Raw genomic sequence first — 21,830 nt, 5'->3', positions numbered from 1 at the left:
CGGATCAGTCTCCACTGCCGCAAATAATAACTACAATCTATTTTTTTTTTGTCTCATTTTGGCCCAATTCTTTGTTTTTGTTTTTTTTTTGGGCAGAAATGGATGAATTTTACTGTTGTTGTTTTTTTTTTTTATTATTTAAACTTCTTTTCTAACTGGACTGGTGGTAGGACACCAGCCCAGGCTGTATTTTAACGGGAGAGTGAGGACGCCGCCCCTTTCAAGCCTCATGTATTATATCTGTCTCATCGCCACTGAATGAGCCAGGGGTAAATAAAACCAGCACAAATGTGTGCATTTTTGTAGGTTACAAAATGTGTTGTTCAAAACATTCCGATGTTGTAATAAAAATGAAAAAAAAAAAAAAGATTTAACCCCTGTCTGTCATGGAGTACTTTTGCCTTCAAAATGACTCTGTGACTGTGCCATGTTACTCAGAGTATTATATCCAAGTGATGGAGTTGAAGACATCAATCAGGGAGAGCTAAGTGGAGCTTCAAATGTATTGTGTTCCCCAAAAATCCACAATGAACCAAGCCTTCAAATGCAACAGTTGGCAAGCCTCCCAGGAGGACTTGTTCCCTTTAGGTTGGTTTTTCAGGCCATATGCTTGCACCAGTGCTTGGATCCCTGGGCCCCAACCGTCACATGGCGCTGACCTTTAACCCCCGACATCACATGCAGCACCAGCAGCCGATGTGCTTCCAGCGAAGCAGCCTCTCTCTGCATTGATTCCTTCCTACAGCGATTTTTACCATAACCCGCATTGTCTGTTTCGTGTGGACCTCTCCTGGTCCCTCTCTCTCTCTCCCTCTCTCTCTCTCTCTCTCTCTCTCTCTCTCTCGCTCTTTGATGAAACTGGAAGGTCTTTCAGCTCTTTGGTGGCCATCCATCAAATGGCTGCCCCAGCCATCCCCGAAGCTTTGATCATTGTGTTTTTTGGTGTATCCTCCCCGACGTTCACACCTCGTTCAATTCGGGACCCAGGTGTGAACTGCCACAACCCCCCCCCCCACCCGCATCCCCAGTGGCTCCAACTTGTTAGTCATTTCTTCACTCAGAGGAGGCGACAATAGTCTGTGAAGGGGGATTTAACCAAGAAGTACATGGTCTACTCACTAATATTGAGGAGTAAAAGTGAAAACGCTACTTAGGATTGCCCAACCTTGAACGTGTTGGTGTTATTTGGTCTAGAGGTCGTCCCCGCCTGCCTGGGATGGAAATAGGACTTGCACGTGACATGAGGCCTATATTCTGGTTGACTCACCTGTAGCCCTGCCGACCGCAGAGGAAGAGAAGCCGCCGTGCCTGCAGCCCAGACAGGATCTAACATCACTTTGATACAGATGCTAATTGCACGGGGGGCGGTGGGGGCGGGGTGACTTGCAATGCTTGGTTTGGGCCGAGCCAGAGGTGCGACCTCTGCGTCTTCCTCCCTGGAGACCCTTTCATGTCCTGGTGGTGTCACAGAGGACCTTGTGAAAGGGTGGTGGTGGGGGGTGGGGGGGTTGTAAATGGCCGTATTTAATCCAGGTTTTATTAGCTGGTTATAAATATCGTTCTAAAAGAGTAGAGCCTATTTTGGGGTTCAAGTCCCCGGTGGGGATCGGACCATTGCCAGTGCATAATTGAAAACTCATAAAGGTAAATAGAGATATGACTTGTCAAGCCTGTCCTTTAAGATCTGTGCAGAGCCGTCCTTCTTATTTGGGAAGAGTAGCCGACAGCGTTACAGGTGATAGGCAAAGGTGGGCAATTTGCAATTTAGTTAATATTGTCAAGGGTGATAGCATCAAACACTGCGTTTTATTGAGAGGCCAATTCAGCTCAAGGCAGCAGGCCTATACCAGTGATTGCCCAATGTTATAAGAAAACATTATTCACTTATAGTAACATAAGAGTAGTATACCAGGCATGTACTTATCGATTACTACTTTATTATTATTTAATTTTTTTTCAGATTCAGACATTTAATAACACAATAACAAAGATTTATAAACATCAAGAGGTTTCCCTTAGTAATAAACTACTACGCCTCTGTGGCCCTAATGCAGAAATACAATAGAAAATAATCATATTAATCGCAGGGAATTGCCGAACGCCTCGGTTTCTAAAAAGAGAAAAGAGCTTTGTCCTCATACGCATCCTTCACACACAGCACGGTGTACAAACTGGTCTATAAGGCTACAGCTTGATAATCCTTCCTTGGGCCGGTAATAAGTGTATTTCCAGTTTGGAAGGCGAGAGTCACATCCGTGCAGGTGAAACTCCTGATAAATCCCACAGAGGAGGAGGTGGCGGTGGTGCTGGGGGGGCCCCTACCAGGGCCTCCACATACCCTGGGAGGAGTAGGGTGGTGTGATGGTCGGCATCAGGCTCATGCTGGTGGCCTCCTGGCTCTCCACACCCTGCGTGGGGCTCGGGCTCGGTTCGCTGTCCGTCTCCTCCAGGTCCGAGGACAGGTCCTCGCTGGAGGCGGTGGACGGGGTGGGGGACAGCGCCGAGGGGGAGCCGCCGGGCGGCGAGGCGAGGTCCGCGCTCCAAGTGCTGCCGCCTCCGGCCCCGGCGGTCCCCGCGGCGGTGCTGGTGTCCGTGATAAAGTCCATGAGCGCGTCCTGGAAGCGGTCCTCGTTGAGCGGCATGCACTCCAGCAGGTGGTTGAGCAGCTCCGCCGCCACCGTGGCGTCGATGCCCGGGCAGCTGGACACGAACATGTGCACCTCATGCATGCACTGGATGTAGCCGGCCGCGAAGCGCTCGCTGGCCTCCCGGCTCAGCACGTCGCTCTCTGCGGGGAGAGAGAGCGGTTGGAGGAGGGTGGGGGTGTTTATTGGGTCAAACTTTTTTTTTTTGTTTTACATATACTATAGTAATTTGTTCTGGTGAAGTATTGGTGCGTTTCACTTAGAGACGATAAAAAAAAACAAAAAAAAACAAAAACTTAACAGTCCGAAAATGGTGAATTAAAATAAGAATTAAATAAAAAGTGAAGTAAAAATCAAGTTAAGAATCAAAGCAAAAACTGTCAAACGTAACCAAATATCCCCCCAAAAAATACAAAACAGAACTTGTCTGATGTATGCAAAAATATACACAAACTACTTGGTAAATGTAAAAAAAAATACAACATATATATAATAAACCAAATGTGCGGGTCAATGAAATGGAAACGTTATGACAGGGACTGGGCGCAGGCCCCTGTTGACTGTGAACGTTTAATAATAATAATAATAATAATAATAAACGAATCACAGTGGAGGAGCTGGGTCTAAATGGTGACGGTGTGTTGAGCGTTCGGGCTTGAAGTCTGGTTCGTAAGCAACGTGTCGTCGTGTGTGTGTCCGCCGCCGCCGCCGCCGCCGCCGCCGTGGAACGAACCTTGCGTGCGGCTCTTCAGCACGTCCTCCACCTTTCTCACCGTCATCTCCAGAACCTCCGCGTTCTCCATCTTAGACTGGAACTATACGAGGGGGGGGGGGGGGGGGGGGTGTTTTAGAATTTTCATTGCATTTCATTTCAACGCCAGGTGAGCCGGGCGGTCGCAGGTGAGGTGTGCGGGGGTGGGGGGGGAGGGTGGTCGGGCCCACTCACGTCGGCGTCGGCGAGCAGCGTCCGCAGCTCCCGCAGGCTCTCGTTGATGCGGGCTCGCCGCTTCTTCTCCACCAGGGGCTTCCTGCTCTTCCTGTCGCCCCTCGGCGTCCCGGGGTAATCCTCCTCGTCCGTCCCGCTTCCGTCTCCGTCTCCGTCGGCGGCGGGTCGGGCCGCGGGGGCCATGTCGGCGGTGGAGGTGGAGGAGCCCTGTTTCCGACGCAGCTCGGCGGGGGGGCCGGGCGCCCTGTGCGGTGCTCTGCGGAGGACCCTGCGGCCCCGGCGGCCGCGGCGCCTATTTATAGGGGCTCATTAGCACGCGAATGGGGCGCGGGGGGGGGGGCGCTCCGGCTCGCGCACAGCGGAGAGCGCGCCGCCGCCGCCGCAGCCAATGGGCGCGCGCTCTTTTGTCTCCGGTCAGCGGCGGCGCCGCGAGGACCCGGAGAGCGGAGCTTCACGACTCCTCTTTTTGGTGCAGGGGCCCGCCGACTCCGATTTTTTTTCATCCTTGTTTTTATTTTTTTATTTTTTTATTTTTTGATGATTTGGCTTGACATGTGGTTGGAGAAAGTCCATGTACGGGAGTTGGTTTCGGGTTTGGATATATGGATATTAAAAAGAACAAGTCAGAAAAGCAAATCGACACATATATGTATATGTGCATTTATTATTATTATTATAATTATAATTATTATAATTATTATTATTATTATTATCTGGAATTTCCCTCCGTTGATGAATAAAGTATCTATCTATCTATCTATCTATCCATCCATCCATCCATCCATTCATCCATCCACCCAGCCATCCATCTATCTATCTATCTATCTATCTATCTATCTATCTATCTATCTATCTATCTATCTATCTATCTATCTATCTATCTATCTATCTATCTATCTATCCATCCATCCATCTATCTATCTATCTATTTATCCGTCCATCTATCTATCTATCTATCTATCTATCTATCTATCTATCTATCTATCTATCTATCTATCTATCTATCTATCTATCTATCTATCTATCTATCTATCTATCTATCTATCCATCCATCCATCCATCCATCCATCCATCTATCTATCTATCTATCTATCTATCTATCTATCTATCTATCTATCTATCTATCTATCTATCTATCTATCTATCTATCTATCTATCTATCTATCTATCTATCTATCTATCTATCTATCTATCTATCTATCTGTCTGTCTGTCTGTCTGTCTGTCTGTCTGTCTGTCTGTCTGTCTGTCTGTCTATCTATTTCTGTTTAACGGGGTTTATCCATATATCACATTCAATCTAACATTCGATTGCGTTTGAATTCCGTAATTCTCTCACCATCTTCATCGCATGTGCAAAATATACCTTTAATTCAGTGTTTACGGCACTGGATTAAACGACTGACTGTGCTTTTGTTTGGAAGTCGGCATCTAAACTAACGTATCATTTCAACTGAAACCCATGTACACATGTAGATTCTGAACTTTCTTTTATTTATTTATTATTTTTTTTGGGGGGGTTGCCCTACCTAACATTGCTCCCGGTCATGTTTTTTTGTCCCCGACTCTGGAGATTTAGGCGGCTGTTGTGCGGCTGTAAGGCGACGCCTCCAGCTGGCAGCTGCAGCCCCTCGGCCCAGACGCGGCAGAGGGAGTTAAGAGGCTCTCCAGAGAGAGCGACAGGTGTTAGCCACAGCCTGCCCTCTTGTTCTGTGACTTCTGATTTCTCTGCAACCTGCCCATGCATTGTCGTTACATTGAATATGTGGATGGGTGACTCCGGGCGGAGATGAATCACCTTTAGCCACGCTGTTTATTTGAAAAATAAAATGAAATGAATCAAAATTAAAAAATATCAACTACAACTACAACTGCTTTTGTTGTCTTGCGTGCGGTCTAATCAACCAATCAGAGGACTGGAAGGAAAACGCTTAATTAAATATGAGGCTAAACAAAGGGCATTTCTATCAATTATCTTATATTATGTGCAGATATATATTTCTTTAATTTGTTAATAGTTCACTATCAATTTTGTAATGATGCATTAAATGCATGGAGTTCCGAGCTCGAATTAACAATTTTTCCGTTTTGAACCCTACACTACTATCAACACATTGCTTGTATTGTGGTTTGCGTTAGACCTCTAGACGGACAATGTCCACTTGTTTTATTTCTCGTGCGTGTGCTCAACCCTCTGCCCTCGTTCTGCGTGTTTTGTGCAGAACATTGTGATGCAAATGGTTCCTGCAACAGAGCAGTCCCTCTGCCCCCAATACAGTGTCCACCGCGCCGTCCTCCAGGTAAACAACACGTTGATGGACTTTTGTTTTTATGGTGCGCTTTTACGCACACCGGCAGCGGCAAACTGCGCGTTCTGCTCAAAGAGCGTCTGGACGCTTTGAAGTGTGTGTGTGTGTGTGTGTGTGTGTGTCGGGTGGGGGGTGGGGGGGGGGGGGGGTGGCACCTCCCCACCCCCACTCCAGATATGAAATGCTCTGTACTGTGGAAGGAGCAGCTGTCTCGTCTCGCCTTTGTTCGTGAACTCTCTCTCTCTCTCGCTCACCCCGGCTCTCCATCAGAGTCCAGGGGCCAAATAACCCCGGGCAGGCCAAAGGGAGAATAAAGCCACATGCACATATGCCGTTTTTTCCACTGCTTCTTCTTCTTCTTCTTCTTCTTCTTCTCCTTCTTCTTCTTCTTCTTCTTCTTCTTCTTCTTCTTCTTCTTCTTCTTCTTCTTCTTCTTCTTCTTCTTCTTCTTCTTCTCCTTCTTCTTCTTCTTCTTCTCCTTCCTCTTCCTCTTATTCTTCTAAATCAATTATTATAATCAAATAAATAAATGATTGAGCTTTATTCGAAGGCATAGGCCCACATCAACATCCACTGTAGTCATTTAAACAGCAGCCAGCAGATTGGATCTCTATTGGATCTCTTCGAACTTTGCCAAGTCTCTTGGGTTTCCACAAAACATTGTTTTACGGGGTGTCGGGAGTGCCAACAATGCGCACAGGTGGTCTGGGAAGGGAGCACTAATCTGTTGCAAATTGGGGGAAAAAAATTGCACTATATGCAGTCCAGACACATTTTTTTGTGAAATTGAAAAGTCCTGTATATTTAGAGAGTTGAATATTATGTTAGCCCCGTTACTGGCATGGACCTGTATGTTCTGACCACATCATTCAATCATATTTATTTTCCATTTTTGCTTTATTTATTTCTTCACCAAATATTTTAGTCATCCACCCTAAGTTGACATTTCACTGCATATATGTATGGAAGTATGTATATGTATGTGACGAATAAACCTCTTGAATCTTGAATCTTGTTAAACATGGTAAAGGGGATGGGGGCGGGGTTCCTGTTGTTTTAGATTATTATTAGAAGATTATAATGCATTTTAAGCTTAAGGCCTTTCTGTCACGTGTGTCCTTTGGCATCCATTTACCTTTGTCACTTATTTTGCACACTACCCTCTTGCCTTGTATTGCTAAAAATCCATTAAATCACAAATCTCTTCATTCCGTCTTCACTTTCTTCTCCTCAGATTCCTGAAAAAATCATTGCAGAAATCTTTGCAGAAATCATTTTTTTATTAATGCCATGTGTTAATCATACAAGTCATACAAAAGAGGAAGAAATCCAAGATCCATACAGTGCTGAATAAGACCTAAGAAGCAAAGTTGACATACTTTATAACATCAAATAAATATAAATGTTAATACAATAAATATAAGAAAATATTAATAGGAGCCTTCTATAATGCAGGCTACGGGATATTGACTTCTGAAGGGAAGTACTGAAAAAGGTATTGTATAGAATCAATATAGCATACCTAAAATAATAATTACAGGAACAAAACCGCCCCACAAGTGTTTTTCTTCTGAGTAGCATATCTATAAGATACATAACGTGAAGGTCTAATGGAGAATTGACAGTGTCAGTCGAGTCTACCCCATTTCACCACGGCCTCCACATCTCCAGCAGGCCCAGGTGGGGGCTGTGGGGGCTGTAGTGCAACGGGCTGCCCGGCAGAAGCACGGACCTCTCCTGGGGCCCAGGGGGGCCCTCCCTCTGGACCTGTCTCCCAGGCTGGGGGTCACCCCTGGGAGTCTCCCCGGGGAGCCCTGCCACCTGGCTGGGCGGAGGGGGCGTCGCGTCCGCACTGGAGGCCTGCTTGGACCTGTCGTTGGACCTAGGCAGGGACTTCAGTAGGTGATTGAGCAGACGCGAACCCAGGGTCTTGTCCATCCACTCGCAGGTCAGCAGCATGTTGTGCACCTCGTGCATGCACTGGATGTAGCCCGTGCTGTACTTCTGCTGCGCCTCTAGGCTCAGCATGGGGTCTGCCGAGGAAAAGGGTCGAGGTTAAGAACAGGAGCTGAATCGAATGAACTGAATTGCTATTAGTTTTCTGTAAATTATATATAAATCATGATGAAAGTTGCCAATCACAACACAATATTACTGTAAGTCTGCCTGCATTACCAAATCCCCAACCAACATGATCAGATCTGGGAGGCTCCCAGAATGATCAACATGATTGTAGTAAGCAGCATTGATATAACACTCAAAATGTGGTACGTTTTCAAAAGTGGTATGTGGGTGTATGTGACAAATAACCTCTTGAATCATGATCAAGCGCCTGGGCTAGTGCGCTAAACGTGAAGCTACTGCCCCCTACTGGCCACAGCAGGCCCGTGGAGCGAGCCCTCGCGTCCGTGGAAGACACCTGATGCCCGTTGACCGCAGTAAAAACAAGTCACTCACCGTTGCCGTTGCGTTTAGTAGTCTGGATGTTCTGCAGATGCTTCACCGTCATCTCGAGGATATCGGCTTTCTCCAGTTTGGATTGCTGTTGGAAGATTGAAACAGACCTGAAGTTAGTTTGGACTCACTTCGCGGACGAGTCGTGGACAGTCGGCTCCGGAGCGTCTCCCCACAGCACTCACATCCAGTCTAAAAGCTCCGATCACAGTTTCTTTCAATTGATCCAGACAGGTGTTTATCCTCTCTCTCCTCTTCCTCTCGATGAGTGGCTTCCTCAGCTGTGGATTGAAACAGATTTTAAAAAGGGTTGGGGGGGCTCTCGGGTTAGCAGCCAATGTCTTGGGGAAAAAAAGGATAAAGTGCGAGGAGAGAAGGGAATATCCACGACTAAAAAAACAAAAACAACAAAAAAAAAAAACCAAGACGACCAAAGTACCTTTCTCTCCTCCTTGGCACTGGAGTGTTTGCCCACGGTGTGCGCCATGGATGAAGCAGTCATGTTCTGTCCGCACGGAATCGGGTGCGTATAAGGCCCTCGGCGCGGCGCGGCCCTCTTATTTATAGGGCCACATTAGCATGTGAATGGTCAGGCTCTTTGGCTCGGGTATTTTCCCACACACGGGGTCGCTCCCAGCGGCCCTCTCCCATCAGTCAGGACTGACAGGTCACTGGCTCCATTCAATAGCCGCGAAACCCTGAAAAAAAATTTTTGGAAAAAAAAAAAAAAAAAAAAAACCACTCACATACACACGCGCGCACGCACGCGCGCACACACACACACACATACACACACACACATACACACACACATAGACACATACACACATACACACACACACACACAAACGACAGATGTCCTGCCTGGAACCACGCACCCCATACCCCCCCCCCCCCCCCCCCGCCCCACACACACACACACACACACACAACACACACACACACACACACACACACACACAACTTGTTTCCTCTTCATACAGAAGGTCACATGACACAAGGGTTGTCATTCCCAGGGATGAACAAGAGTGTGCGGTTACACCTGCCATTCTACCTCCTAAACGCTTACAATGGTGCGGAGATCCTCTTGTTCCCACCCAGTATTTATAAAAAAAAAAAAAAAAAAAGAATTGAAGACAAATTGAAGTAATTATAAATGATTTAAAGCGTAGTAATAAAAATGTCATTTACTCCGGATATCTCTCGTTTCTCCTCTCACCCACGCATGGAACAATGTGCATAAGAGCAGATTTTAAACAAAAAACTGACACACACATCTTCGAACACGCCATTCTAGTTCTCACCCACTCACAAATACACTTGTAGGTACACACTCAGGTGCAGTGAAAAAGAGAGAACGCCTTCTCACGCAGGCGAAGCAAGAGAGCCTTTTTTGTGTATGTGTAGCATTGCCCCTTCCCCCGCGGGGGTGGGGTGCCGGGGTAGTGGGGGATGATTCAGGGGTGGGGTCTTGACATTCGTGGAGATGTCTGGGGCACAAGTGGAGAGCGAAACAGAAGAGAAGGAGAGATGTCTGGAGAAGAGGCGGGTGAGCAGCACAACCACTTTTGTCCGAGAACGGCAACGTACCCTGGTCGTCGTCATGACCACCAGGTTGACGGCCCCGGGCTGAGATGACTGTCACAGGATACACAGATTCTTGGATTCTTGAGAGGTGACCAACACGGGGGGGGGGGGCTTCCGCAAGCATGGCGATGAATGGAAGCAGACTATGCCCCTGAAGGACTTCCAACGTGTTCTTTGGGGTGATTTTGCGGCGTGCCAGGGACAAACCGGCGGCCATCAGGAACGTCTGCGTGGGAGAAGTGGGTGAAGCAGCTCCGCCTCGCTTCCTGGCCCGAAGCAAGAGTGGGCCGGGGGCTCGTTCCATTCAAAGGCAAATCGTCATGTTCGTATCTCTGCTCTAAGTAGTTCTACAAAAATACTTCTCTTTTTTTGCTGTCTTTCAACAGGTCGCTGTCAATTGTGTGCTGTGACTCCCGAACCAGTGGCGTACCAGAGGAGAACCGGCGGAAGCGTGTGGCGCCGGACATTGTCACGTGTGATCATTTGCTGACCTCGTATGACCTGAGGAGGAAGGTGACAGAGTTAGACGCCTGAACTCCCTCCTGTGCTCCTCACACAAGAGGGGGTGGGGGCTTCAAGAGGAAATAAAAACACTCACTAAAACATCACACTTATTTGTTTCTTTGTTTGTTTGTGTTTTATGATAAAAACGAGTGGAATACTGAATAAATACCGTCGCTGCGGATCGTGAAGAAAGTTAATGTGGTTATTGACTGATATGATGGTGGACAGGTTCGTTCTTAACGCAAAAGACATTTACACTGTAGTCTCATTCGATATGATCGAAAGGAGTCATTTTTGTCCCCGAGGAAAGGCTGCGTAAGAAAAGCCTGCCTTTCCTCCATTACTTGTAATAAGTAGCATGATGTAACCGGTGGGCCTTGCATGAGATGTTATTCCATATTCTCCACATTGTATACACACAATGCATCCTTTTTCACATGCCACACGGAGTAAACAAAGATGAAGTTATTAACAGTGACTGTGGGCGTGTGTCATCGAGGTGTTACTGTATACCAGCATGAAGTTAACTGTAATGTGCTGTACTGAGCTGTACCAGGCTGCCACGATTCGTTCGTAGCGAAATTTTGAATCTTTGTAAATCTTTTAAATGACTGATGCGTCAGGAGTCACTGGCAAGAGAGTGGGCGAGCGAGTGAATCTTCGGATCAAAATCGGAAAATAATTACTCAGGACTAAGTGAATGTGGATAAAAAAACGGTGAAGGCATGATTCCTAGTGGATGTGACTGATTTACAACTTTGCATTCCACCAAAATAAATCATTTTGACAAAAGTCAATTGTTTTTGTGATTCACACACTGCATTTCACTGCCAAAATAAATATAATTTTTTTTAGAGAATTAGACAAAAAGATTGGCTGGCATCCAGAGGTGTTACTAGGATGTCACCTTTGGGGGGGAAATTTGGATTATTTGGGTGGGCAACAACAATTTTGCTGAGAGTGACTGAGGAGGTTTCCCTGTTATGCACAGGGCTTTTCTTGTTTCACTGTGTTCATCTACAATGTCTACATCTACAATAAAAACACACTGTTTTGTTGGGAGAAACAGGCTTCGCTCCGATCACTCCGATCGGCAACCCCTGTATCCTTGTGTTTTTCAGAAAGGGGAGAAATACCGGAGACTTATGGGCAATATTTAAACGGGAGGGCAGCAGGAGAGAAGGGTAAAATGGAGAGAATCCCAGGAAAAACGGCAGGGTTGACAGGTATGGAACAGTGATTTTTTTCATTGGACGGTCAGAGGACCCCTCTGGGTGGGCGACTCCCGCCCGTAGACACGCCCCCCCCCCCGCTGGCATCCACAGTTAACATTCTTCCACCTGAATAAACGATTTGGACAGATTTAAATTACTTTTGCGGAGAATTCCATTCACAATCCCTCCAGCCGGACCGACTCGCCAGAAGTCCTCCCTCGCTCACCGCGCGTTAAACCGACTGGATCAAATGAGCGAAGGGTGACTCGTCAAGAACCGAATCTCAAATAAAGAGTCGAACCTCTCACCGCCGACCGGTGGTCCCGCAGTTTCCCACAACGAGACCCCCCCCGTCGACAAATCTTGTTGGTTCTCCGGGGTAATTGAGTTATCTTTGATCAGGTGATGTCTTTGGGAATGTTCAAAAAAAAAAAAGAAAAAAAAAAAGCATCTGTCGAGGCCAAGTGAGCAGATGCCATTGCTGACCAGATGGCCCCGTGCGACGGGGCCGCGCGGGGCCTCTTGTTTTGAGCCACGCGACTGCCAGGCGAATGGCGGGCCGTGGGAAACACAGCCGAACAATGGGCGCCATTCAGGCGAGCCTAATCGCCACGAAGGGAGCGATGACCCCCGGGAACCGGTGGACAGTGGAGTCGGGAGGAGAGGTTGTCGGAGCAGGCGCGAACGCAGGCGGCGGCGGGGACCGAGGCGCCTGCTTCGGCCTCTCAGCAGCTCGTACCCGGACACCAAACGCGCATAGCCGCGGAGGGCAGGGAGCAAAATGAAATAAAGACGGGCGTATTTTTTTATCCTTTTGAATTTGACTTTTATGTTGTATGTAATAGCGAAGTTTTGTTAAAAAAAAAAAAAAGTTAAAAACAAACAAACAAACCAACAACCAAATAAGTCAAATAGTAAATAGATAGATAGATAGAGAGATAGATAGACAGACAGACAGACAGACAGACAGACAGACAGACAGACAGATAGACAGACAGACAGACAGACAGACAGATAGATAGATAGATAGATAGATAGATAGATAGACAGACAGACAGACAGACGGACAGACAGACAGACAGACAGACAGACAGATAGATAGATAGATAGATAGATAGATAGATAGATAGATAGATAGATAGAAAGACAGACAGACAGACAGATAGATAGATAGATAGATAGATAGACAGATAGACAGACAGATAGATAGATAGATAGATAGATAGATAGATAGATAGATAGATAGATAGATAGATAGATAGATAGATAGATAGATAGATAGATAGACAGACAGACAGACAGATAGATAAATAGACAGACAGACAGACAGACAGACAGACAGACAGACAGGCAGGCAGACAGACAGACAGACAGACAGATAGATAGATAGATATTCCCATTTTGTATTCATTTTTTAGTGTTAAAAATAGGAAGATTTTATATAAATCTTCCCAGTTTTAATTTCATTTTATTTATTTTTTTTATGATTCATTGTATTTATTTGGTAATGCTAGGTGTGAACGGGGCACACGATGGCTGACCCGCACAAACCCAAACCCTCATTCAGCCTTTTATGAAAGGTGGAGGAGTGAGGAGCTCCAACCAGATGGGGATCCGGCAGCAGCGGCTGCAGCTTCCATGTCTGTGCGTTAAACCCACCTTGCTGACGTGGCACCGGGGACCTTCTCGTGAAAGGACGCTCGTCCGGACACGCGACCGACGTCCTACCGCCCACGCGCTTTCCCGGTGAGAATGGGACCACACGCAGCCCGTGGACGACACGGACACGAGGTCCTCTCCGGAGCGACTCACTGTGGGTTTTTACATCCCGAGACATTCACATACACAGGCTGGAAATGCAATGGAAGATATCGATTCGATTTGATGTTTGATGGGAAGTTGTGAGCAGCACATTCTGTAATATTGCTATTCATATATATATAAATATATAACCATTTCCCCCGATCAATAAAATCTGTATGTTCTTAAAGAAAAACGGAAACGTTTGTAATTGAATAAATATATATAAAATATAATATATGTATAAGTTATTGCAATGGAAATCAAGATCAAGATCCTTTATTTGTCACATCCATCATCATCAAGTAGGGTGAGAAGGGCGACTCCAAAGGCTTTACAAAACAAATCAGGTAGAGTAATACAAAATATTATGATCTGAACCAGAAGAATACCATTATACAATAGGCATAAGTATACAATGGGCAAACCAATATATAGCAAAAAAAAATGATCTATGTTCTAATGGGAACATTGAGTAATAATGGAATGTCCGGTATCAAAAACAGAATTCTCAAACATTCAAGAATTTCGACGAGTGAAACGTTATCAGGCCTCTACTGATACCAAAAAAATATATATTTCTATATATCTAATGTATTTCTCGCATAAAAAAAAGTATTTGAATTTTCTAAAATTTGGTTTTCAGATACGACAAAAAAAAAAAAAAAAATCCAAAGCAGGTAATGTTCCATTTTAAATCTCAAAAAAAAAAAAAAAAAATACATTTTAACGGGTTACATCTCAAAAGAACGATTCAGCGCTGACGTTCGCTGTCGGCGTGGGGTGATGGCGCCCCCCGGTGGCCGCACGCCGCGCTCCCTGTGTACCGCCGAGCCTTGGCCGCCGCGTCGCCGTCCGGCCACGGGGGGCGCCACTGCTCAACGCGACGCCAGGCACCTTGCTAAGCTAGCAGCCGCACCGAGAGAAACAACTAGGAAACGGTACCATCACACCACAAACAAGGGGAGGCGACGAGGCAGGAAAACAAAGGAGACTCTCGGCCCACGGAGCGCCTGACCAACCCCCTCCCCCCCCCCCACCCACCCACCCCACACCCCTCCGTATTCCACGCGACCCCGAGAAACCCGGCGAAGCGCCGTTCAGAAGGTACGGCGCTCTGTTGACCCGATCGGATATCACTGCTATTGTACTGGAGTCCGGCTAGCCCCGTGGCGGCTAGCCGGACTAGCAGGCTGCCCCGGGCTGGCGAGGGTATTTAAGCGTGGCAACTGTCTCAGCGGGGATGCTGGGCCCGAACCCGCTGTGGCTTGGTGATGGCGGACGAACCATCCGTCTGTTTTTCTTCTAATTTGTCGAGAGCGACATGGGGCCAGCTAGCTGCTAGCTGGTGACGCTAGGCCCTCCCAGGCTTCCTCTGTGTGTGTGTGAGCGTGTGTGTGTGTGTGTGTGTGTGTGCGTGTGTGTGTGCGTGTGGCGAGCACTGATTGGAACGTAACAGGCCACGGAGGCCAACGTGCACGAGAACAGGCCACAAGACACCGGCGGCAGGTGGACCGCGTCGGGTCGGACCGGTTCACCGAACACACGCAGGTCTATTTCGTGGAGGTTGACGTTTCGGACGCGGCGCTTAGACCACAACAGCCTCCTCGGCGTGGTTCACACGGGCGACGGTGACGCTGCTGTGACGCTGCCGTCACCGGGGCAAGCGGCACAATCGTTTGGGAAATAATTAAATCTACTATTATGTGTCTTTATCGTTTATTTTAATTTTGATCAATTTTTGGAGACACGACTATGGTATGCATATTTGATTAGTAGTCGTAGTATTTATCTCATTTAAAATACACTTATTTTGAAGACAAGGCATGAAGTGTATTGTCATTTTCCTCTCTTCAAAAGAAATGTATTTTAAAGTGACAGAAGCGGGACAGCTGTTGGCAGTGAGCACCACGCTGAGGGTGTTGTCATTTTATAATGAGTCTTCCCAAAAAAAGAAAATATATATATATATATATATATATATCATTGAGCAAAGCCACTCGACAATCTGCATTTATAGCATTGGCTGACAAACAGTGACTAATTTTTGGGTACACAGTTTTTAAATCAAAGTTGTTTGAGGCCCGATCGCCCGTATGACTGCTGAATAACAGTCAAATGAATTATTTATAACGCGTTAATCCTCACGAGCCGTGATGATGATGATGATGGATGTGTGAAGCTGACACGTGCAGCGCCTTCCAGGAAGTGGAGTGGATGGTGTGTGTGGCTGCCTTCTGAGTAAATGACCCAGCATGACCCCGGGCCGAGAGGCAGATTTGGCCGCCTTAATATAAAGTGTCAGGTAGTAAAGCTCCGGCACTTGGATCAGAGTTGGAACGACGGACCAGTTTCTGTTCCAACCAGGTCACCTCAGCACATCAGACCTGTGTGAGTGATGGACACAGTGTATTCCTGGCGCCAGGGAAGCTTTACAAATGTGGACCTCACTACCAAGACACACCAAGGAGGAGGAGAAGATCCAAGGTTCAACTGAAGCGGGGTCAGAGGATCCCAACAGGGGAGGTGTGTGTGTCAGTGTGTGTGTGTGATGGAAAATAGACAAATACCACAAATCTATATTAGGAATTTTTTTCTTGAGTCCAAAAAAAGGGAAATGTATAAGGTATTAAGCCATTTTATAAAAACTTGTAAACTCATATATATGGAATTAAATATTTAAATATATTTTCGTTTACATCGCTTATTTGCATTTAAATGGTAGAATTATGCGTGGAGCCATTTGTATTCCTGTTTTGTGACACGTTTTCATGTCCCGTGGGCATGTTTTGACATCATTGGGGAGATTATGCTTTGAGCTTTTTAACTCCATTTTTTTTTGTGATATCAACACATTCCTTAAAGCCACCGTCAGTAGTTTATCATTTAGTTTATAACCCCCCCCCCATGTGATCTGTGCACCACAAAACACGGAATACAAACACCATCAGATTTGCATGAGAGCCAACCCTTTATTCTTCTGATTAAATGTGTGTTTAGGTGTTTAACATTTGCATATGTATTTCTTTTATTACATATAATTTATAATTTGTGAACTGTGACACAGAATTCCTCCCGTCGATCGGTGTCAGGTTGTTGGGCTTACACTGCCTTTTACACAAAGCGTTCCAGAAGATAGCCTACTACAGAGGTGTTTCCTTTTAGATTCTATTGTTAGATGTAAGATTGTATAGAAAGAGTTTGAACTCATCCACCCTGCCCGCTGTCCTTGGCGTAGTTGGCCCTTTTTGAACCCCGCACTGCATAAATAGGACAAATTAGAACCCCTGTGTTGTTGATGACGCTGTTGATCAGTTGATAGGACAGCCACACCCCAGCCAGAGGGCCTCTCGGTCTACCCACTTGACACATGACAAAAGGTGGGCCTTGGCCTGTGTATGTATGTCAGCGGCTTGGGTGGGATGGCCATCGTGACAGATAAGGCCACTGTTGAGTGACCAAGTGATGGTTGCATGTCTTGGGGAGTAGCCTCTCCTATGTTGCCTCAGCTATTTACTCATCACCACTTACTGTATAGCAAGAATCTCTTTAAAGGAAAATGTGTCGGGTTTATGCTCTCTTGTGAGTGTTGGAACCAAAGGGCCTGCGTGCGTGTGTGTGTGTGTGCGCGCGTGCGTGTGTCTACACGTCTACATGTGTTTACTCAGATTGGTAAGTTAGTCTGTGTGGTAAGGGTTGTATAAAGGATGTGGGCTAGGTGACGACCTATGTGATACAGCACACGTAATAGTTTATCATTTACTCGCAATGACCACGCCTCTTTACAAGATGACTGTTGCTAAGCAGAGTGATGATCAGACATTAAATAAAAAAATAATAAGAAAGCATGTGGTAAACCCTTCTCAAAATCCTGAGGAACATCAACACATCTATTAAACCTATAAAACATGCTAACATGTTTCGTGGATGTTTCTTTTTCATGAACATTGGCTATAATGAGGTGTAAGCTTAATGTCTCCATAACGGTGACGTCATCACCGTTGCTCCTGAATTGTGAGTCACAGGCTTTATTTTGGTCGTCACCTGTCTTTGTCTACGGTAAAACCACAGTTCCCAGGGAAACTCAAGACACTCACTAGAAACTGAGCAATTACGATCCAGCAACCAACATTTGTACTTCTCTCAAGATTGCTTTGTCTTTTTTTTTTTTTTTATCTTGTTTTTGGTCATTGTGTCTTTGGGTTTTTCTATTGTTGAATTTGAATCTCATCATTCCTCAGGTGGTCAGCGTGCTGCTGGTTGCGCTCGGTAACTCTCCACCATGCCTTTCCCCTTCGGCAAGTCCCACAAGTCGCCGGCGGACATCGTCAAGAACCTGAAGGACAGTATGACTGTCCTGGAGAAGCACGACATCTCTGACAAGAAGGCAGAGAAGGTAGAGAGAGGCCCTCCAATCATTCCACTCACTCACCTTTTTCTGTGACTCTAGCTAGACATGTTTGAAGTGTAAAATAAGTCTTTTGAAAGGCTTTCAGAAAGTCGCATGCCTTCGTCCTTAGATTTCCTGGTTATTCTATTTGTTTAGAGTGATTAGCAATAGATATAACTTTATATAAGTATGTGTAAGTCTTACCTTGCGTTACACCCTAGTAGAGTTTTTGTGAAATTGTGTCTGTAAGATTAATTTATCAACGGAAGGAAAACATTCAGGTATTCTCGTTAAAATGGTACATTATACTTTTTTTTGTTTTGTTTAATCTAATTTATTTATTTTTTAGTAGAATTTGGACTCTCTATATCAGTTTTAACAGTATCTGTGTGCTATCGCTTTGTGTGTGCGTTTGGCCCCAGGCCACGGAGGAGGTGTCCAAGAGTCTGGTGGCCATGAAGGAGATTCTGTACGGCACCAACGAGAAGGAGCCCCAGACGGAGGCTGTGGCACAACTCGCCCAAGAGCTGTACAACAGCGGCCTGCTCAGCACTCTCATAGCTGACCTGCAGCTCATTGACTTTGAGGTGAGAGAGAGAGAGAGAGAGAGAGAGAGAGAGAGAGAGAGAGAGAGAGAGAGAGAGAGAGAGAGAGAGAGAGAGAGAGAGAGAGAGAGAGAGAGAGAGAGAGAGAGAGAGAGAGAGAGAGAGAGAGAGAGAGAGAGAGAGAGAGAGAGATCTTGTCTATAAAGGATCACATTTTGAAACTCTGCGTGTCTTGGCAGACGACACCCAAAACAGGTGAGCCTCAACGAAGCACGTTGAGGCAAAACATTTTTGTGGCCGGGGAGGCGGAAGGCTGGAGCGTCTGCCTACGTGGGCACGCTCACGTTGCTTCTCTAAATGTGTCAGGCTCACGCTGCGTGCTGACGGCTGCTCTGGGCCGCCCTCACTCACCTCATCACCGGATGACTCACCATGGTGTGCGGTTCCTCTATTCTTTCTTTTTCCTTTATACTCTCGTATCTCCTGGCTGCTAGAACAGAAAATTGCTCATTGTGGGCATTGGCTCCCCCTATGGATGACTTTTTCATCTGTCCAGTATAATGGCTAAACGCTCATAGCGAATTCACCTACAGCGCACGAAATTTGTTTGTGCAATCGTTTCTCGGTGGCACGAACCATCTGGTTCCAGTCAGAGCTGTGGTTTTTAAAGATGCAGCCCCATTGAGGTTCACCCCCGCCTCCCGGAACTGAAGTTTTTTTGTGACAGCTGTCAGTCTTAGCCAATGCCGCAGACTATGAGAAGTGAAACTTTTGTGATCAGTCAACCTTTGAGGTGTGTGTGTGTGTGTGTGTGTGTGTGTGTGTGTGTGTGCGTGTGCGTGTGCGTGCGTGCGCGCGTGTGCGCGTGTCATCACCACCACCACCACCAGGGGAAGAAGGATGTGGCTCAGATTTTCAACAACATCCTGAGGCGTCAGATCGGCACTCGGACGCCCACGGTGGAATACCTCTGCACCCAGCAGAACATCCTCTTCATGCTGCTTAAAGGGTGAGAAGACACACACATACGCTGTATATATGCATTCACGGTGAAAAGCACTTGTTGTATCCCAGCATGAAAAAAAAAAAAGGTTAAAAAATATTAACTTTAGCCATCGGTTCCACATTGAGAAAGTAGATGTTGTCTACTTCACATTATATTCACTGATAAACTATAGTTTGTTTTTTTGTTTGTTTCCTTTGTTTTTCTCTGCATTTTGTTTCCTATACCGCATCGCTTTATCTCTGGGTGTATGTGTGCGGCGACCTTTCATTTATTATTTTTTTTAAACAGTGAGATAAGCCTGCATTCCCTTTGTTGATGTTGTGTCCAGATACGAGTCCCCAGAGATCGCCCTGAACTGCGGCATCATGCTGAGGGAGTGCATCCGACACGAGCCGCTGGCCAAGATCACGCTGTGGTCGGAGCAGTTCTACGACTTCTTCAGATACGTGGAGATGTCCACTTTTGACATTGCCTCAGACGCATTCGCCACTTTCAAAGTGAGTGAGTGGGTTCCCGCCTCCCAGCAGATGTCCCCACTGAATATTCTGCTTGCATTAAAGCTGTAATTATTCATTATGGGATATGGCCCAGACACTGCACAGCCCTAAGGGTGTACCAAAACCACGGCATGATGAGAACTCATTCTTGTGGTCACACACACACACACACACACATGTTTCTGGTGCACTTCTAAATCAAGAAGTAATCAACTCCTCACAAGACCGATCCTCACAAGTATAGTAAAACAAAAACACATTAGCATTATAGTATTGGACCTTGATTAAATGGGGTTGGATCAGGGACTGAGCTGTCAACCTTGAAGATAACCTTGGACATTGCCTGACAAGTTCTGAGGCCTAATAAGAAAACGTGAAAAACAAACAATTGAAAAACAATTGATAAGCCCCTTGAAAACAATTGACAAAAATGATAGCAATTGAATTTAAAACAAGCAGCTGTTCACAAGTCTAATACATTTGGTTGCATTTTAAAAACAAAGCTGTAGATCATTCTTTCATTTAAAAAAAGGCGATGGAAGTCATCTTCTTGAGGTTTTCTATAATGATTGCAGAGAATTGGAAAATAATTAACCACAGATTCCTGGGAGGCCTGAAATATGTGTCATTCATTGACATTTTTCTTCTGCCATTTCCAGGACCTTCTCACAAGACACAAGCTACTGAGCGCCGAGTTTCTGGAGCAGCACTACGACAAGGTACGTCTCCAGCAATTCCCCATGTGTTTGAAGGAAGTACATCTCTCCCAGAATGCAGTGGTATTAGAAACCACAATCAAGCTCGATCAAGATAGTCCACGTCACTTTGCCACTGGACAAAGAGAAAGGTCTTAGCCATCCATTATCGTTTTGTTAACTCTCTACAATAGAAATTAACTCTTTGCTCTGGAGCTGGTCCCCGTACACAGCTGCCCCTAATTGCTGGGATGGTTTCAACCCAGAAGACGTTCTTCCTGGTGTGTGCCGAAAATGGACAAGAACCATCATTCAATTTTACAATGGCCACATTATCACTGCTAACTGTATAACTACGAAAACCTCAAATGAGCCCTCATCTGTCATTTCCCTGTTTTGTTAGCTCCCGTTTTTAGTGTTTGCCACCCTAGTCATTCAAGTCAGTTTCCGAGCTCCATCCAAACCAGGCATTTGAGGCTCTGTTTGTGGTGAACTTAGCACAAAGTGGCTGCCAGTCTGGGTGGGAAGATCACTCATTATCTTGTCACCGTGTCTCATAACAAGACACAGCACTGAACACTGCTGCTCAACACATTCAGAGGACTTTCCTTTTTTTTCCCCTCTCTCTGATTAACTCTCATGTCTCCCTCCCTCCCTCCCTCCCTCCCTCTCGACCTCCAGTTCTTCAGTGAATACGAGAAGTTACTCCACTCTGAGAACTACGTCACTAAAAGGCAGTCCCTCAAAGTAAGGTGCCACAGATTTATGGGTCTTGGTTAAGGAGTGGTACGCCCCCCTTTTTGTTTTTCTTCTTTTTGAAATCAATTTATAGGGAGGGTAAGATGTCGTGTTGTTGTGTTTCTGGGAGAACCGCCTTGGTAATAGTAGCAGTAGTGGAAGTGGTGGCGGCCGCTTCTTGTGGCAGGAGAAGAAAGATGTGTAGGACCAACCTGGTCATGTGCGTCTGCTAGATGTCCTCGGTGTTTGGGGCTCCGACTAGGGAATTTGCTCTGTCAATCTTGTTTAAAACTCGTTGGGGTTCTCTTAACTGTCAATAAATATGGATCTTATATGGATAATTGTGTGATTTAAATTAATATATTAATCTGTTTGTTCTCACCCTGGTTTGATCCAGCTACTGGGGGAGCTGCTTCTTGACCGGCACAACTTCACCATTATGACGAAATATATCAGCAAGCCAGAGAATCTCAAACTCATGATGAATCTCCTACGAGACAA

General features: G+C 46.0%; 3 protein-coding genes across 3 annotated transcripts in view; 1 reads left to right on the top strand and 2 right to left on the bottom strand.

The window, feature by feature from the left end:
- Positions 1-1,926: 1,926 nt before the first annotated feature.
- her13 (hairy-related 13) lies at positions 1,927-3,871 on the bottom strand. The gene is made up of 3 exons (XM_080006532.1): positions 3,592-3,871; positions 3,379-3,460; positions 1,927-2,788 (listed from the first exon to the last, which is right to left on the bottom strand). Exons 1-3 carry the CDS (start codon positions 3,772-3,774, stop codon positions 2,319-2,321), a joined length of 735 nt encoding a protein of 244 aa, XP_079862658.1. The 5' UTR covers positions 3,775-3,871; the 3' UTR covers positions 1,927-2,318.
- Positions 3,872-7,546: 3,675 nt separating this feature from the next.
- Positions 7,547-8,855, bottom strand: her8.2 (hairy-related 8.2; the record flags this gene model as incomplete). The annotated part of the gene is made up of 4 exons (XM_080006748.1): positions 7,547-7,932; positions 8,357-8,441; positions 8,539-8,634; positions 8,793-8,855. The coding sequence occupies 4 exons, from the start codon at positions 8,853-8,855 to the stop codon at positions 7,547-7,549; spliced, it is 630 nt and encodes a 209-aa protein (XP_079862874.1).
- A 5,592-nt stretch (positions 8,856-14,447) lies between these two features.
- Positions 14,448-21,830, top strand: part of cab39 (calcium binding protein 39) — a 9,083-nt gene continuing 1,700 nt past the window's right edge. Inside the window, exons 1-8 of the mRNA XM_080006463.1 lie at positions 14,448-14,565; positions 17,700-17,854; positions 18,271-18,435; positions 19,284-19,402; positions 19,728-19,896; positions 20,556-20,615; positions 21,273-21,338; positions 21,727-21,830. The exon at positions 21,727-21,830 is cut by the window's right edge and continues 40 nt beyond it. Of these exons, the coding sequence (XP_079862589.1) occupies positions 17,741-17,854; positions 18,271-18,435; positions 19,284-19,402; positions 19,728-19,896; positions 20,556-20,615; positions 21,273-21,338; positions 21,727-21,830 (797 nt within the window). The 5' untranslated portion in view covers positions 14,448-14,565; positions 17,700-17,740. The remainder of the gene's footprint in view (positions 14,566-17,699; positions 17,855-18,270; positions 18,436-19,283; positions 19,403-19,727; positions 19,897-20,555; positions 20,616-21,272; positions 21,339-21,726) is intronic.

Source organism: Zeus faber (assembly GCF_960531495.2).
Source record: "Zeus faber genome assembly, chromosome: 9".
Taxonomy (NCBI): Eukaryota; Metazoa; Chordata; class Actinopteri; order Zeiformes; family Zeidae; genus Zeus; species Zeus faber.
Note: the sequence above shows the minus strand (reverse complement) of the source record. Positions and strands in the feature narration are given on the sequence as shown.